The sequence below is a fragment of the Lupinus angustifolius genome, chromosome LG02 (genome assembly GCF_001865875.1).
Source record: "Lupinus angustifolius cultivar Tanjil chromosome LG02, LupAngTanjil_v1.0, whole genome shotgun sequence".
Lineage (NCBI taxonomy): Eukaryota > Viridiplantae > Streptophyta > Magnoliopsida > Fabales > Fabaceae > Lupinus > Lupinus angustifolius.
Genome location: NC_032010.1, coordinates 4,731,616 through 4,748,412, shown reverse-complemented (window position 1 = coordinate 4,748,412; position 16,797 = coordinate 4,731,616). Strand labels below are relative to the sequence as shown.

Below are 16,797 nucleotides of genomic sequence, written 5' to 3'. Positions count from 1 at the left end.
GTGTTTTAGGTGAAGCCAAATGGGCAATTTGACCTTTTCACACTACCAAAGATATGAAGTAAAACTCTTGTGAAAGATGTTTTCTACTCTACACGGTTTCCAGCATAACTATCGCCCCTCTCTCATTTTCAGATTATGACTTATCGTATTTTTCTTTCCTCTTCAGTTGAAACTTGAAAAGTTGTAGCAACTATTTATGCTATTTTTTTTTCTATCTCGCCAAAGTGGAAAAGACAATGCATAAGGAATATTGCTTTTTCACTCTTAATCTCTCATTCACCAATTCAACTAATAAAAAGTTTTTAAATAGCGAGTAAGTAATAATGAATCACCCATAATTAGTAAAAAATATATTTTTATGGGTGTCCATTGGTCGAGTATTTTTTCCAATAATAATCGAAAAGCATAATTTATATAAAAACTTGAATAATTCTTGGTGCACGTTTGAAACATTGTGGACCGTGTACAAGATGTGAATGCCTTAGTGAACCTCCCAACACACGGAACATTTAAGTCCACGTTTGAAATATTGTATGGGAAATAACGTTGACGTGATTATAAAAATTGACCCATGACCAAAGACCAATGAAAATTATAAAAATCTGGTTTGTTTGTGTATGCATAAGAAATTGAGATGGATGACCCCTCCAATGTTGAATTAAACGAAATAGTTACAAGAGATATTGAAGATGGGAACGTTGGTGATGAGTTTGCTGCTTCATCCTTAAAGGGTATCCGTGTAATCAAGGCACACAAAGGTTTCATCCTTTGTGACTTCATTGTTCACAATCAAGTATCGGTAATAATAATCTCTCCTCTTCAAAACCTAACTTGCAAATGAACTCTTAAGTTACTTGCTTTCTGACCTGTAAGTTACGGGGTTTAAATTCTATGAGACTGCAGCACAGACCCTACTAGGTGGGAGTCTGATGCACCCACATCCTTTTATCCTTATTTTCATTTCAGTGGCATGACAATTCTTGATTTTTGATGTTTTCTAGGATGAAAATGGAAATTGGCATGTGGGAGCCATAGCAACATTAGTAGACATCATTGGAAGCACTGTCTCCTACACTTTTACTTCATATCACCAAGTCACTGTTGATTTCAGTATATCATACTACTCAACAGCAAAGGTTCAGGTGTATACTCTTCTCTACTTTATTCAATAAATCATGTTATATGTACAACCCTGCACACTACTTCTAAGGAGTATAAAACAGGTACCAGTACTTTATGCTATAAAAACTGTTACAGAAATATGCACATAAGTGTACTTTTTTCCTTTTGTATTTCAACACACTTTGCTGTTTGTTACGAATTTTTAATCCAAAAATGATTATCTCATATCACTTTTTACCTATTCCCCTTTTAAAACTAACTTTAAGAAGATTTCTGCTTTGGAACACTGGGTTATTATCAATGATTATAAAGTAGGTGTATATAAATGTATGAGAATATGATTACTTTTTTAACCATAGTGGCATATCCAAATGTTTCATTCACCAATTCTTTCAGTAAAGTTTTTTATAAAATTGTGTAATTTATATGTTGATTATTAGGAGGAGGTTGAAGTGGAGGCAAAGGTTATAGGAAAAAAGGAGAAATTGAGTGCTGCAATTGTAGAAATCAGAAAAAAGGAGAATGGAGAATTGGTTGCTCTAGGAAAGTTGTGGTTTTCATCAACTATAAGGGCTGCACAACCCAGTAAACTCTAATTTCTTTCTCAGCATTCATATTATACACCAGGCCACTAAATTCATTCATGTTATTTGTAGGCAATGATGTTGAGGTTTATAGCACAAAGTGCTAGTACTGTGTTATAAACTTCAAAGTTGTTGCATATAGAGGTAGAAAATAAATATGGTTTTTTGTAGTAAATTCAAGCTTCCTTTGCTTATCTTTTATGGAGATTGGTTTGCCCCTACCATTTGACAAGAAACCATGTCAATTAACCTCATGAAATTACATAAACATTAATCTTCCATACATAATACGAATTGTTTCTGTGTGGTTAATTCATAGTGTATTTTATTTATCCTGAATTTTGAATGAGATTTATATTTTTTGAATTCTGAGTGGGCTTCTTTATATATTTTTTCGGCTCTATGATATTTCTCACTTTGATAGATGGATATTTTTACTTTACTTAGTTTTGGATTTTTAATACTCTGGTTAGATAGGGAGAATTGTGTAAAAATAGTGTATTAATTTCTTAATGATTGAAAGTCAATTTTTTTTTTGAAAAACTAACACCCCTTCTTTATATATTTTTTTGGCTTTATGATATTTCTCACTTTGATAGATGGATATTTTTACTTTACATAGTTTTGGATTTTTAATACTCTGGTTAGACAGGGAGAATTGTGTAAAAATAGTGTATTAATTTCTTAATAATTGAAAGTCAATTTTTTTTTTGAAAAACTAACACCCCTTGTTTATGGATATTTTGTGGGTAATTCTGAAAAATATCATTCCATAATACTATGGCTCAAATTGGGTGATCATGAATATCTTCTTAGAGTTTGAAAAATCATGAATGTCTTGTGTCATTGTATCTTCTTAGCATTCGGAATTTATTAATGCTCAAAATCCACATTATTTTGGATCTTATATTTACATCATCATTCTATTCAATTAAATTATTAAATTGGATATATCAAATTAATGCACGTATCAATTTTATTTAGTTTTTTTTATATGAATGAGATTTGAGGAATGAAATATGTGATGATAAATTTGCATCACGAATGTACTATTTTTGATCACTCTAAGCCTTGGTAAGAGTAGTAGAAGTATCAAAATATAATCTGAGTCATCAACTCCTTGAGCCTTGTGAACTATGACTTAATCTCTTGGGTTGTTTTTGGCTCCACCATTATTCTTGATTGAAGATGAGCGTTCTAAAGGTGCTTAGGAGCAATTTTTTGTGTGGAATATGTAGAACACAAATTTTAGATTAAAAAAATATTTCTTTTCCATTGAGAGACATTGGTATAATAAGACATTTCATCCTAAACTTGATTATTATGAGGCATACCTGAATAACTTCTCAGAAAAAAATCTGATTATTGAAGATAGAATTATTTTATGCATGAACGAGTGACATGCATTGTGTATGAAATGCATGAGATACAATTACAATATTTATGATTTGGAATTTACGATTATGCACAATATTTATGATTTGGAATTTACGAATATGCAGATATGAATTAATGCATCTAAGTGTATATGATGCATGCAATTTTTTTTTTGCATGAAACTATTTGAGAATATAATCTTAGATGCATGTTATATTTTGTAATGTTTGAAGATGTATGAAATGATTTATTATTGAGACAATGGATTAAAATACATGATATGATAATGCAATATTTGAGTAATATATATATATATGTTTTTAATGAATTGTATATAAATAGATGAATGTGTGAATTATATTCAATTTTCTTTCTCGACTAATTGAACATATGAATGATGTATTTTTTATGGATGTTTGAATGTTGTATTTTTGAATGAATGTATGACATCTTCAAAACCAAATATAAAATCTTATGGCATTTGGCTGTACATGCAAGTAAACCTCATTTAGTTCACATTGTGAAATGCATCCATTTTTGTTGTTTTATTTTTTATTGGGTTTATGATTTGTTGTACCATGTTCTATGTGAAAGCGCAAGACCTTCATAAGTGTATAATCAACCCATATATGATATGAAGAAAATGGTATGCTAAGATATGATATGAGTTATAAGAGTGTAGTGAGGCATGAATGTACATGATTCCAAAGTCACTACTACTATGGCTTTGTATGTTAGTAAAGTGAATGAATTTGTCTTATGACTGTAAATGTTTAAAAGGGATAGTAAGATTGAGAGAGATGAAAGGAAAGAGAAAAATGGGTGAATTGTTATTTCAATATCATTGTGCATGTTGTGATTTGTGAGTATCCACGCTTCAATGAAGAGTGTTGGTTGGCTTATGCGTGATGCAGTTATTATTGATATAGAAAATAGGGTCTAAAACCCCTCCGTTATAGGGATGAATGAAGTTAGAGGGTTTAAAATTTTTATTTTATTTTGTGAGGTGATAGTGAAAGTGCATGAAGGTTATATATGAAATTAAAGTTGGATGGATTGAAAGAGAAACAGAGGAAGCAGGATCAATGTTGTAGGGTTACAATAGAGAAATTATTCTTTTGCTCGAAGAAGTTTATTAAAATGTTTTAAATTGCGAATTACATCATATAATTCAACCATAATATTGTGATTATGGTGGTTATTGTACCCACAATTGTGTCATGACGTTGAATCACAATGATGTTATATCAAATTGGGGTGCAACTGTTTCGAACCATATTTGGACTATATAAAACTACATAGAACTATATTGAATTTAAAAATATTTTCTTATTACAAATAGTTTACACCACAATGATGGTAAACTACAATCTATATCGAAACAACCACAATACTACATTCACAATAAGTTATGGTGATGGAGATCAAGGAATTGAGAGGGAAATAGAAAAGAATAAATTTTCTTCAAAGGGGTTTGAGGGTGAGAGAGGAGGAGTTCCTCTCCAGAGCTGAAAAAATCAGTAGAAAGAGGAAAAACAATTATTTTAAAATTTTTATTGAGAAAAGATTCCCTTATTTCCCACTTTAGTTATCAATTTTAGGAAAAATTATTAGATATCTATAGAATTGATGGCTAGGACGATGAGGAAATTTTCTCGCAATTTTTTATTTATTAAAAAATAACTTAAAATTGTATTCTTAAAACTTAATTTTCACCCTGTGTCATGATTTTTAGATATTTAAGAAGATCTAAATACAAGAGGCGCGGGAGAGGTAAAAAATATGCAGCTTGTGATTGGTAAAAAATATATATTTAAATTAAAATTTAATTATTAAATATTTTTTGACTAATCACAAGCACATGACATATGGAGTGGTACAAACTGTGACACAACAGATATGCTATTGGAGATAATTTACTGTTCAGATTTTTTTCCTTTTCTCTTTCCTTTTTCTTTTGTAAGTGTAGTTTTCTTTTGCTTAACACAAAAATTAAAACGTTTTTATGAGATGATAGAGGGGGAATAAAATGTAACACGCACAGATTATTTCAGTTTTTCTTTTTATATAAATTAAATTTGTAGCTTTTTTAATTAAATGGTTTATAACATTTTTATTAAAATTGATTTTTAACTTATTATTAAAACAAAAAACCATTAATCAAAAGGTTTATAATGGTTGATTAAGAACCAAAAAGTCAAATTGATAAAATTGATTCCAAGGTTAGATAAAAAAGAAAATGTCCTTTTCAACCTTTTTATATTTTTTTAGAGTAAAAACTCATTTAGTCCTTAATATTTTTTGACTTTACTAGTTTAGTCTTTCAAAAAAGAAAAGACATAAAACAGTCTATAAAAGTTTTAAATGTGAGTCAAATTAGTACTTTTTAGTATGTTTTACAACACTTGATATGAACTAATTTTACCCCAAAAGAGACAAATTTGATCTACATTTGAAGTTTTTGAGAAATATTTTAGGTCTTTTTCTTTTTGAATGAATAAACTGATAAAATTGAAAAATATAACGAACTAAAATGAATATTTACTATATTTTTTATGATTTTCTGAAAATATGTTACACAAAATTGAATGTTCACATTGTATATTTTTTTTTGGTCCCAATTACCTCCAAATCTAAAAAAGGAGACTAGAACCTGACCCGTCACAAAGACGAATGGGGATCACCTGTCCCAAAATCAGTGTGTCCCCATGTCCTAAGCCAATAGAAGTTTTCCAAGTAATACACATATGTTACTTTAAGTTTTTAAATTTTTCTTTTTTAATGAAGTGTCAATTTTTTATTGGGTCGGGTACTGATTGCTATATCCATTCTATACTTGCAATGCACTAAGGAAAATTTGTTGATCTTGTACCAGCAACACACTAGCAAATTTTGTGGCCCCAATACTTGCAATGCACTAAGGAAAATTCCTATACATGGATACCAAGAAAAACCCCTATAAAAACCAATAACCATCGTCAATCTCGTTTCATTCAACATATTTCCTTCTTAAAAAGAATTACCTTTAGGATAAAGGTCGATCATGGTTCTTATCATAATTTTTTCTATATTTCCAAGTGGGAAAGACAATGTATAATGAATATTGTCTTTTCTCCCTTAACCTCTTATTCATCAAAATAACTAATATTTTTTTTAATAAGTAAGTAAGTAATAATGAATATGCCATAATTAGTAAAAAAATAATTTTTAATAATGAGTAATTAATAATGAATGTAATTAAAATAAGAAATCCTTTAAATAATGAATATATAATAATATTTAATAATAATTAATTTGAAATAAATGTCTACCATTTAATGATGAATAATTAATAATTAGTGTTTAATGACATCTTTCCAATTAATAATCAAACACAAAAATATTTTTAAGGGTAAAATATGGCCATGATTCTTGTTAGACAACAACTTGATTTCTTGAAATAGTAACAAGGTAGGGTGGGCACAAGTAGTGCTTACTTTTGGTCATAATCATACTATTTGTAGGTATACGTGTGGTTAGGGGTAAACAGAACATGACCTTACCCGTTCACTTGGCACGGTCTGATCATGATCGAGTTCAAATAGAGTTGGGTCTCATTGGGTCAAGGATCGAGTTCGGGTTCAAAGATTAGACCCGATTAATATTTAGGACAGTAGGGACAGAGCATGACTTGTCCCAACCCGTCCCATGTTCACTCACTCATGATGTTTGTATACGTCTCTATTCAAATGTAAACATAGTAATGTCACCTTTTTGGTCGAAAATATTATTGATTTTCTAATTTTTTTCATCATATACACATGATTAATCATATATATACCTTAATCATTTTATATGTCAAATTACATATTCATAATAATAATAAATATTGAAAATAAAATACTCTATCTAAAATGAGTCTGCATTATATTTAGTCGAGTCTAGGGTGAGGGTCAGGTTTAAAGGTTGACCTGATTGATATTTATAGTCGGGTTAGCTTCAGGTCTAGGCCAGATCCAAATTCAAAAGAATGACCCGACCAATATTTAGGGCTGGATAAGGACAAGCCTTAACCCGTCTCAACCCGGCCCATGTTCACCCCTATATATGGGTATACGTATCCATAACGAATATGCGCAGATACTAACAAATTTTTAATTTTAAGTATATATTTATATGATTTATAATAATCAATATATATAATAATTATTACAAGCATAATAAAATTTATATACATGTTAGATTTATCATTATATTTCAATTATTAAATTTCATTATAAAATCACAATAAAATAATGTATATATATAAAAATATTTAATTAAATATAAATACATAATCATTGGTACAAGTGGGACAAGTATCACAATATCTTTCTCCAATCATAAGCCATTTTTCAGGAGTAAATGTTGCAAGTATTTTTGCTTGTGCGTACAATACGTCTAATTTTGTCATTCATATTGATTTCCTTATTATAATTTTGGATATGTAGGAATATAATAAATTTTCATTAGATACAAAAATAAAAAAAATCATTTTTGTGATTTATAAATAAATAAATAATTAAAAACGAAATAATTAAACAAATTTCGGTATATCCAAGTCCATATAATTAACAAAGATATTATCACAACACAGACGAACAGATACTAATACTTGTCTATAAGCCGCCACTATTGAACTTCAAAAAATATAAATCACACACCAACACTTTTAAGAATGGACAAAAGAGAATTTTATGGTTTTGTTGCAAAAACATATTGAGAACTCCATATTTGGAAGAGGGTGAAAATATCTTTATGTCTTCCCAATCTACATCGAAAAATCATGTGACGACAATAATATCAATATTCTAAACACAATTTATATTAAACTTTCAATATTTCTTGGTGCACGTTTGAAATATTGTGGACCGTATACAAATGTGAATGCACAGGACATAGACTACACATTTTGAATGATATCTAATTTTTTATCTCAAATCAATCAAATTTTTATTACTTTTTATTTTTTATTATTTATATGATAATATCTGATTGGTTCGGACATGATCTTGGAGACATATGATCGATAGTGACCTATGTCCTAACATACCTCCCAAAGATTAATGAAAATTATAAAAAACTGGTTTCTTTGTGCATGCATAAGAAATTGAGATGGATGACCCCTCTGATGTTGAATTAACCGAAATAGTGACAAAAAATATTGAAGATGGGAATGTTGGTGATGAGTTTTCAGCTTCATCCTTAAAAGGTATCCGAGTAGTCAAGGCACATAAAGGTTTCATCCTTTGTGATTTCATTGCACACAATGGCTTATCGGTAATAATAATTTCATCCCTCCTTTGACATGAACCATTTTTCTTACCTCTTAATTTCAATCTCATAAGGTTGTTAGCCTGAGTTTTGGAGGTGAGGAAGAAAAGGAAAAGGCTTCAGAGTTTTGACATATACTTCTTAAATGACTCTAAATTTTTCTTTTTCTCTTTATTCCCTTTCAATACCCAACTCGCAAATAAATTGCTTGCTTTGTGACATATAGGATGTCATGGGGTTGAAATCCCATAACACTAAATCTAAGATTATATTAAGTGGGAGTCTATTGCACTTGGTCCTCGGCCCCCGTTTTTTTCCCTTCTTTTCATTTCAGTCCCATGAGAATTCTTGATTTTTATGCTTTGTAGGATGAAAATGGAAATTGGCATGTAGGAGCCATAGCAACATTAGCAGACAGCATTGGAAGCATTGTCTCCTTCACTTTTACTTTATCTCCACAAGTGACTATTGATTTCAGTATATCATACTACTCGACAGCAAAGGTTCAGGTACTCTTCCCTATACTATATTCAATAAATCATGTTATATGTACAATCCTGTGGCCTGCACAATACTAGCTGGCGGGACCTTTGACCTTTTTGTTATTCCGGATCTAGTTGAAACTATGAAGCACGAATATGGATATCTGTGTCAGATACAATACGTTGACACGTATTTTTTCTAAAATATAGGATACCATACGTTTTAGGATACATGTATAAAAAAAAGCACATAAAATATTATAAAATTATAAGTGTAAATCAAAATATCCAAAATAAAAAATATAATGGAAATTGAAAATCACTGTCTTCTGAATTTCCTAAGTACCAAAATTAGAAAATATAGTAGAATAATTCATAAAATTGCTTATTGTCCAGTCCTAGAAACATAAATAGTATCAATTTTATCTCCTCTTTGACGACAGTGTTGTGGATTAGGGAGTCGGTATAGTGGATCGACTATCAGAGGGTCAATGCAGTATGACGGTATGTTGATATGAGTCTTTGTGGCCTTTAAATAAGTTGGTGTTTATTGAAAACGAATATATCTTCTCATATTTTATTGAAAACGAATCTATCTTATCTTATTTTATTGAAAACGAATCTATATTATCCTATATTTTATTGAAAACGAATCTGATACGTGTCATGATATTTATTTATTATATTTTATTTTTTTAATTTTTGGATACTTTATAGATACGTATCTTTCGCGAATCCAAGAGCGTATCCGTATCGAATATGTGTCAGACACCAAAACGTGAAGGTGTTCGACGAATCCGTACTTCAGAGAGTAGAACCTCACTTCATTATATTAACGCCCTATTAACAAGGTACCAATAGTTTGTGCTATAGAAAGTGTCACATAGTAGGCTCATAAGTGTACTTTTTTTCCTTTTGTATTTCAACATATTTAGCTGTTTGTTATGAAATTTTAATCCAAAAACTGATTATCTCAAATCACTTTTTACCCATTCCCCTTTTTAAACTAACTTTCAACCATGGATAAGAAGATTTCTGCTTTGGAACACTAAGCTATTATCAATGATTATAAAGCAGGATAATAAAAGGATGTGGGAGAAAAATATATGAGAATATGATTACTCTTTTACCATAGTCCAATTGTTTCATTCACCAATTCTTCCAGTGCAGTTTTTATTAAAAACATGTCTAATTTATAAAAACATGTGTGACTTACATGTTGATTATTAGGAGAAGGTTGAAGTGGAGGCAAAGGTTATAGGAAAGAAGGACAAATTGAGTTCTGTAATTGTACAAGTCAGAAAAAAAGAGAATAGAAAATTGGTTGCTCTAGGAAAGCTTTGGTTTTCATCAACTATAAGGAATGCACAACCCAGTAAACTCTAATTTATTCATGTTATTTATACTTGATGGTGTTTAGGTTTATAGCACAAAGTACTAGTACTGTATTATAAACTGGAAAAGTTGTGACATATATATTGGTTTGCCTCTATCATTTGAGAAGATATCATGTCAATCAACCTTATTTGAATTTACATAAACATTGAACTTTTTATAAATTATATGTTCCTTCTTTTATAGTTTTTATATGCAATATGTTCCTTATATGTGGATGAAGTTAATTTGTTTGGATTGTTGTTTTATGGGTCCAACCCCTCACAAGTTAGGAAACTGGTGGCACTATAAGGTACACAAAACTTTAAGAAATGAATTTTATAAAAATAAGATACTAGATTATAGAAAAGATATTGCCTTACAAAATTTCGCACACTACTTTTATATCAGTGTTTAATGTGTATTCCTGATATGTAGATAAAGTAAATTTGTTAGAGTTGCTCTTTTGAGAGTCCAATACCTCGCTAGTTGGAAAACTAATCACTTTAAGAAATGAATCTTATTAAAATAAGAATCTTGATAATTGAAAAGATATTGGTTTACAAAATTTTGGATAGCACTTTTACATCAGTGTTTAACATGTATTCCTTATCCGTGGATGAAGTGAATTTGTTCGAATTGTTCTGTTGTGGGTACCACTCTTGCAAAATAAAGTTGCATTTATCTATCATTTTTAAACTTGAATAAGTGAGAGTCTCGTTCACTGGTTTATTTATCCAAATTATTTATCCAAAACTTGCATACAGCTATAATCAAGGTATTAATTGAGTTATGCCATCACTTCCTTCTCCATGCTCTTGCTTCTTAGCAGAAAGAAATACAATATGCTCATGAAAATATCATCATTAAAATTTGATAAATTTTATTTGCTAAGAAATTATTAAAATCATTTGACTCGGTTTGTATATATTGAGTTTAAAGTTTTGGCTTATTTAGTAAATCAGTTGAGCCAAAGTTTTTATGTGATTTAAATTAATACATTCTATTTTAAATAAATAAAAATATCATTAAGAGTGTCTTTACTCTTGAGCTGCATTATATGAATCTTACTATATTACCTTATTATTTTTAAAATGTCATAAAATAGGTGAGAAATTAATTAATTAATTTGGGGGGTTTTGCACGTGGATTAAAGTCATGGAGTCAGATATATAAGTAAAAAATCAGTGGATGCCATTTTATATATGCAATAGTTACCTTGATTATGCAACTACTATGTCCCTTTTGCTTCTCCAATCATGCAACTTTGTATAACAATTTTACCCAGCTTTATGAAATTATGTAACCCATTGGACAAATATCTATTTATAATAACATACAGACATAGTTTATATATACTCATATTCATACATGCTACTACTACTCAATACATTAAAATATAAATATGGATATCCAAATTCAATGTCACGGCATATATATACAAATATGTTTTGCTTGATATAGAATCTCTCTAGACTCTAGTTCAACATCTCAACTTGGCATTTAAGGGGAGAGAAAAAATATATATGCACCAACAATAAAAGTGTTTTTTACTCTGTCATTGTATCATCTAGCGTTCACCTTCATGTTTAATCATGAGTAATACAAAATACATGAATCATGTATAATCTATTTACTGCATGTAAATTTTTACTCTAATTGTGCATTGATATTAGACTTGTAACTTCAACCTTCTTTTACTTCTTCTCATGATGAACCCCTAGTTGAATTAACTCTTCCTCATTTGAACCATTATTTTCAACACTCTTGGATACTATAATTTGTTCATTGGAGTCCCCATTATCAAATTCAGATAACTCTTTTTCATGTGGACTAATATCTTCACTCACCTTGGATACTTGATCAACTGTAGGACCATAAGCCCAACTACACACTAGATAATACAATATATTAAGGGCACTAATTGAAGCAAGAACCCAATAGTACCTATCATACCTACCCTTATTAATATTATCCAAAACCCATCCTTCTTTTCCTCCTTTTGAAGTAACATTTTCAACAATGCTGAATACCAAAGAAGATATCACATTCCCTACACCCATTCCAAGTCCAAAAAGTGAAGAAGCGATACTTGACATAGTTTTAGGGAACTCAGTGTAATAGAACTCATTTTGGCCTATTGCATTGAATGCTTCAGACATACCACCTAAGCAAAGTTGAGGAAAAAGCCACATTGCAGACATATTCAACACTGCATGAGTATCATTAATGTAACCTTCCTTGATTGCTCTGTTCCTTCTCGTACTCTCGACAATCGCCGCCGTTACTAAGTGGAGAAAAGAGAAAAACAATCCAATTCCCATCCTTCTCTTTGCACTAATCCTAACTGGTTTGCCTCTTATGGTTGATGCTAGAGGAATGATTATGCGGTCGTAGAGAGCTATCCATATGAATATTGTAACTATCATGATCACACTAAAAGAACCCGGTGGAACTTCGAAGTGTGAAGTTATGTGTCTGTTCAGTGATTTAGCTTGTAGCAACCCAAATGAGCCTCCAATGTTAAGTGACATCATGATACTAGAAGACCATAGGGGAATAACTTTAATAATGGCTTTTAGTTCTTCTACTTGATCTATTGTGCATAGATTCCATGGATTTGTGGCTAATCCATCAGAGGCTATATCCTTTTCTGGATCATGAATCACACAAGCTTTATTCAGAAACCTATAAAATAAAGCAGCATCACATGTTCAGCATTATTTCATCATATTCATTGAATAAACAAAAGATAATAGCGTAAACCATCAATTCAGTCCGCGAAAGATTCTTTGTGTCGCCAGATTGGTCTGTAAAAGTCTTTCTGTCACTAGTTAAGTCTTACAAAATTTAAAACAATGTTAGATCGAAGGACTTAAATCGTTAGAAGAGCCAACATGGTGATGTTTTAAATCTTGTGACGAAAAACGAAAAACCAAGGGCCTAACTGACAACAACATATGTTTTTTGAGGACTGAATCGAAGGTTTACTCAAAGATAATATAGATGGTGGTGTGGTTCAACCTTAGTTTATCAGTTGGAACAAGAAGATCTGAGCCTTTCTTATGAAGGTACATTTCAGCCGAGTTCGTAGGTGGTAATGGAAGTTTCCTGTTCTTGTAGGACACAACAATAACTCTTGCAAAGCCAGTGATCAAGCTTCCTTCTGCTTTATTCTTTACATAAAGTGGAGAAGCAAAGAAGAAGAAGACAGTGGATAAGAGCATAAGTGCTGCTGGAACTCCGAAACCAAGTTTCCATCCAAGATGATCTTGGATGTATACTATTCCAGTGAAGGCAATTATGACAGAAATGGCTGATGAAGCATAATACCAGCTGAAGAATATTTCCAAGGCCCTTTGGTTTTTGGTGTTATCTTTCTTATTCACCTGGTCCGCGCCGAATGCTAGGGAGCAAGAAAGGCCTCCATTTCCAATGGACTGAAGAACAAGGGAAGAGAGTAACATTGCCATCTGTCCATTTGTTGCTGATTTACATCTTTCAGTTGCAGGATTGCAAGGTGGAGGCCTTGCCTGTGGTATCATGGCTGTTAGCCACAAAAGTGCCATTCCCTGTAACCAAAGAAGAAACGGAATTTATGAAATTTCTTATTGCTTTGGTAAATCATTCGGTACCCGGATAGCACCATACGAGTTAGGATGTCCCACATTGAGTAGAATAACAAACTCAATGTGGTACTTAAAATCATGAGGCTCTCCCATCTAATAGACTAACTTTTTAGATTGGGCTCTCGTCATGTGCTTAAGTCTTAATAAGGTGACGAAGAACAAATAAAAATTATGACTTCTATGAATACATACTCACTTTGATAGCATATAATCCTTGACAAAATCAAATGTCTAGGAACCCTGATATCAGGCTGAATTCTTCTCAGAAAAGAAAAAAAGTGAAAGGTTTGTGTTTAGTATTTTAGCATTAGCACATTAAACATGTTAGTATTGTCTTCATAAAGAAATATTTCACCTGAATGCATCAAGATAGGTTAATACACTTCATACAAGTCACTCTTACATTGAAAATCATGCAGTCATCATTTGTCATAAACCATTTTAGTTACTTCACATTTTTATTGATACAAAATCATAATACAATGTTTTTGTGGAATGACCATTGTTTATGCTTCATTAGTTAAGAGTGAGCATTTAATCTCAAATTATGAACACTTACAGAGCCCCTACCCTTAGACCTGTAATTGAACATTCCAATAGCCAATAAGTTTTCAGAAAACTGGCAAATGACATGAGATTATATAGTTCATAATTAGATTAGCTCATAATTAATATGCAATAGAACAAAACAGTACTTAAATCCTATATGACAATAATTCATAATTAGATTATATGGGATGGAAGGTTGGATAGTAAAATGTCCACAAGAATAAAATGACTATAGTAGTGATAAAAATATTGCATTGGATAATTCACCAAATAATATAAGATTATGAATATATTAGGAAGAAAACTTTGGTAGCTCCTATCATATAAAAGATGATAGACACATCAGGTGATTTGGGTATGTGTGAAGAAGATAAAAGTAAATCAAACGGAGGTTAGTCCAGTATCTAGAGGTAGAAGGAGGCCGAAAAAAACCATACACAATACGATTAGGAAAATATTAGAGATCAATGTTTTGGTAATAGACATAATTTATGATAAAACATTATATACGCCGTTCGATCCATGCAGCTGACCTCCTCGAATGAGACTAAGGCTTGGTTGTTGTTGTTGTTGGAACATGGTTTGTTGAACCATTAGTGGGAACGTTTGGGTGTGAAATCTAAAAATTCTCAAGTCTCACATAGAAAAGTTTTGAAGAAAAAAAAAAAGTCCCACATTGGAGAGATGGGGGACATGAAAAAAATCTCATGTTATAAATAGAGGCTTTCTTCCCTCATTATAACTTGCCTCAAGTTGAATGCGTTTTCATTCAACTTTTTCTTTTGCCCTTATATTTTTTGCCAATGCATTTCCGGTAAACTTCTCCCCTTTTTTCTTTTCGTGACACTATGAATTGGCACAGGTAGCCATATTGTGGGAATTTTGAGAATTGATACTGGTACATATTATTTCTGCGTCATTTATAATTGTTGCAAGTTATACAGTTGTCATATGAGAATAATTCTTTAAATACATACAGGGATTGAAAAAACAGTAGGAAAATGCAGCATACCAAGAAAGTAATGATAGAACCTAAGCCAACAGCATTGAATCTACCAAGATAAGAATCAGCAATGAAAGCAACAACCACAGGTGTGAAATTGCTTGATGCAGCTGATAACAAGAGTATCTGTGTTGCTTTGGCTAAATGAATCTTATAACTTCCCATCAAATACAATATCATGTTAGGCAAAAGACCAATGCTTGCAACCCTTGCAAGTGCTTCATTTGCTGCCATTTACATCACCAAACAAAGACTTTAGAGATATATATATATATATATATATACATAGAATAATACATCATGTAAATTGAAAAGCATATAGTTCATGTTTACCTATGATGAAAGGCATGGTAACAAGACCACCTTTGTTCCTTTGTGGTTGTGAAATGTGTTGAGAAGCCATTTCTAGTTCACTTGCACCAAGTTCCACTTCCTTCTTCATTGATGTAACTTCTTTTTTTCTTCTTAATACTTGAAAAGCAAAGAGAAAAGAAGAAGAAAACTAGATAGAACTTAGAGAGGGACTCTTAAATAGTACCACTAATCATGCATTCATGATAAAGATGGAGAATGATGTAGGACAACATTATTCAATTGATGTATTCGATCTCACTTAATAAAATTATGGTATGGTTAATATATTGAATGTATAATTAGTTTTACAAACAGAGTAGTAAATAATGAGCATTTTGGTGGAGTGAATCCTCTAATCATATTATTATAAAAAGGGGAAACAGAGATTAAGTTCATAAAATAAATTATTTAAAGCTAATAATTAATAAAATCTATTTATATGTGCCTCTCTCCTTCATGTAATGTTTTACAAGAAAATGCACACTATAGAATTGCTTGTGTGAACATATGGCTAAAGTGAACATATAGGTTAAGCTTGTTCTGATATCTTCATCTATGAGTTATAATATTTTTCTATGAGAAAAATGAAAGAAGCATAGAAGTGGACTTGATACTATATTTTGAGGCATTAGGTGTATGAGTCTATCCACTTATATGCTCTTTAACTTATTCATTCTTGCCCAATGTGAGACTTCTTCATTCACACTTGGAATACTCAAATTGACTATAACCCACGAGATAGCATGATGGGTGATTTAAGCACATAAGTAACATCTCTAACAAATACAATTTTAAAAGGACGAACATAACTATAGTGCTATTTTTCTTCGGTTGAAAAGCTGTCACAACTATTTATGTTATTTTTTGATTTTTTCTATCTATCGAAGTAGGAAAGACAATACATAACGAGTGTAACTCTTTGTCTCTCATCCATCAACGCAATTAATAAAAGAAATTAATAATGAGTAATTAATAATGAATCTCCCATGATTAGTAAAAGATGTTCTTAATAATGACTAAATACTAATGAA

General features: G+C 30.9%; 2 protein-coding genes across 4 annotated transcripts; one reads left to right on the top strand and one right to left on the bottom strand.

Annotated features, from left to right (window-relative positions):
* LOC109333865 lies at window positions 481-10,474 on the top strand. 3 transcript variants are annotated; one of them, XM_019569463.1, is made up of 3 exons: window positions 481-799; window positions 8,744-8,884; window positions 10,088-10,474. In XM_019569463.1, exons 1-3 carry the CDS (start codon window positions 635-637, stop codon window positions 10,241-10,243), a joined length of 462 nt encoding a protein of 153 aa, XP_019425008.1. In that variant the 5' UTR covers window positions 481-634; the 3' UTR covers window positions 10,244-10,474. The 3 variants fall into 3 exon arrangements, with proteins under 3 accessions (XP_019425008.1, XP_019424996.1, XP_019425000.1); XM_019569451.1 differs by lacking the exons at window positions 8,744-8,884; window positions 10,088-10,474 and adding exons at window positions 1,002-1,142; window positions 1,563-2,072 and having other exon boundaries at window positions 531-799; XM_019569455.1 differs by lacking the exon at window positions 481-799 and adding an exon at window positions 8,164-8,381.
* LOC109333854 (protein NRT1/ PTR FAMILY 1.2-like) lies at window positions 11,542-15,947 on the bottom strand. Its single transcript, XM_019569439.1, has 4 exons — window positions 15,746-15,947; window positions 15,422-15,639; window positions 13,256-13,803; window positions 11,542-12,919 (listed from the first exon to the last, which is right to left on the bottom strand). Exons 1-4 carry the CDS (start codon window positions 15,852-15,854, stop codon window positions 11,929-11,931), a joined length of 1,866 nt encoding a protein of 621 aa, XP_019424984.1. The 5' UTR covers window positions 15,855-15,947; the 3' UTR covers window positions 11,542-11,928.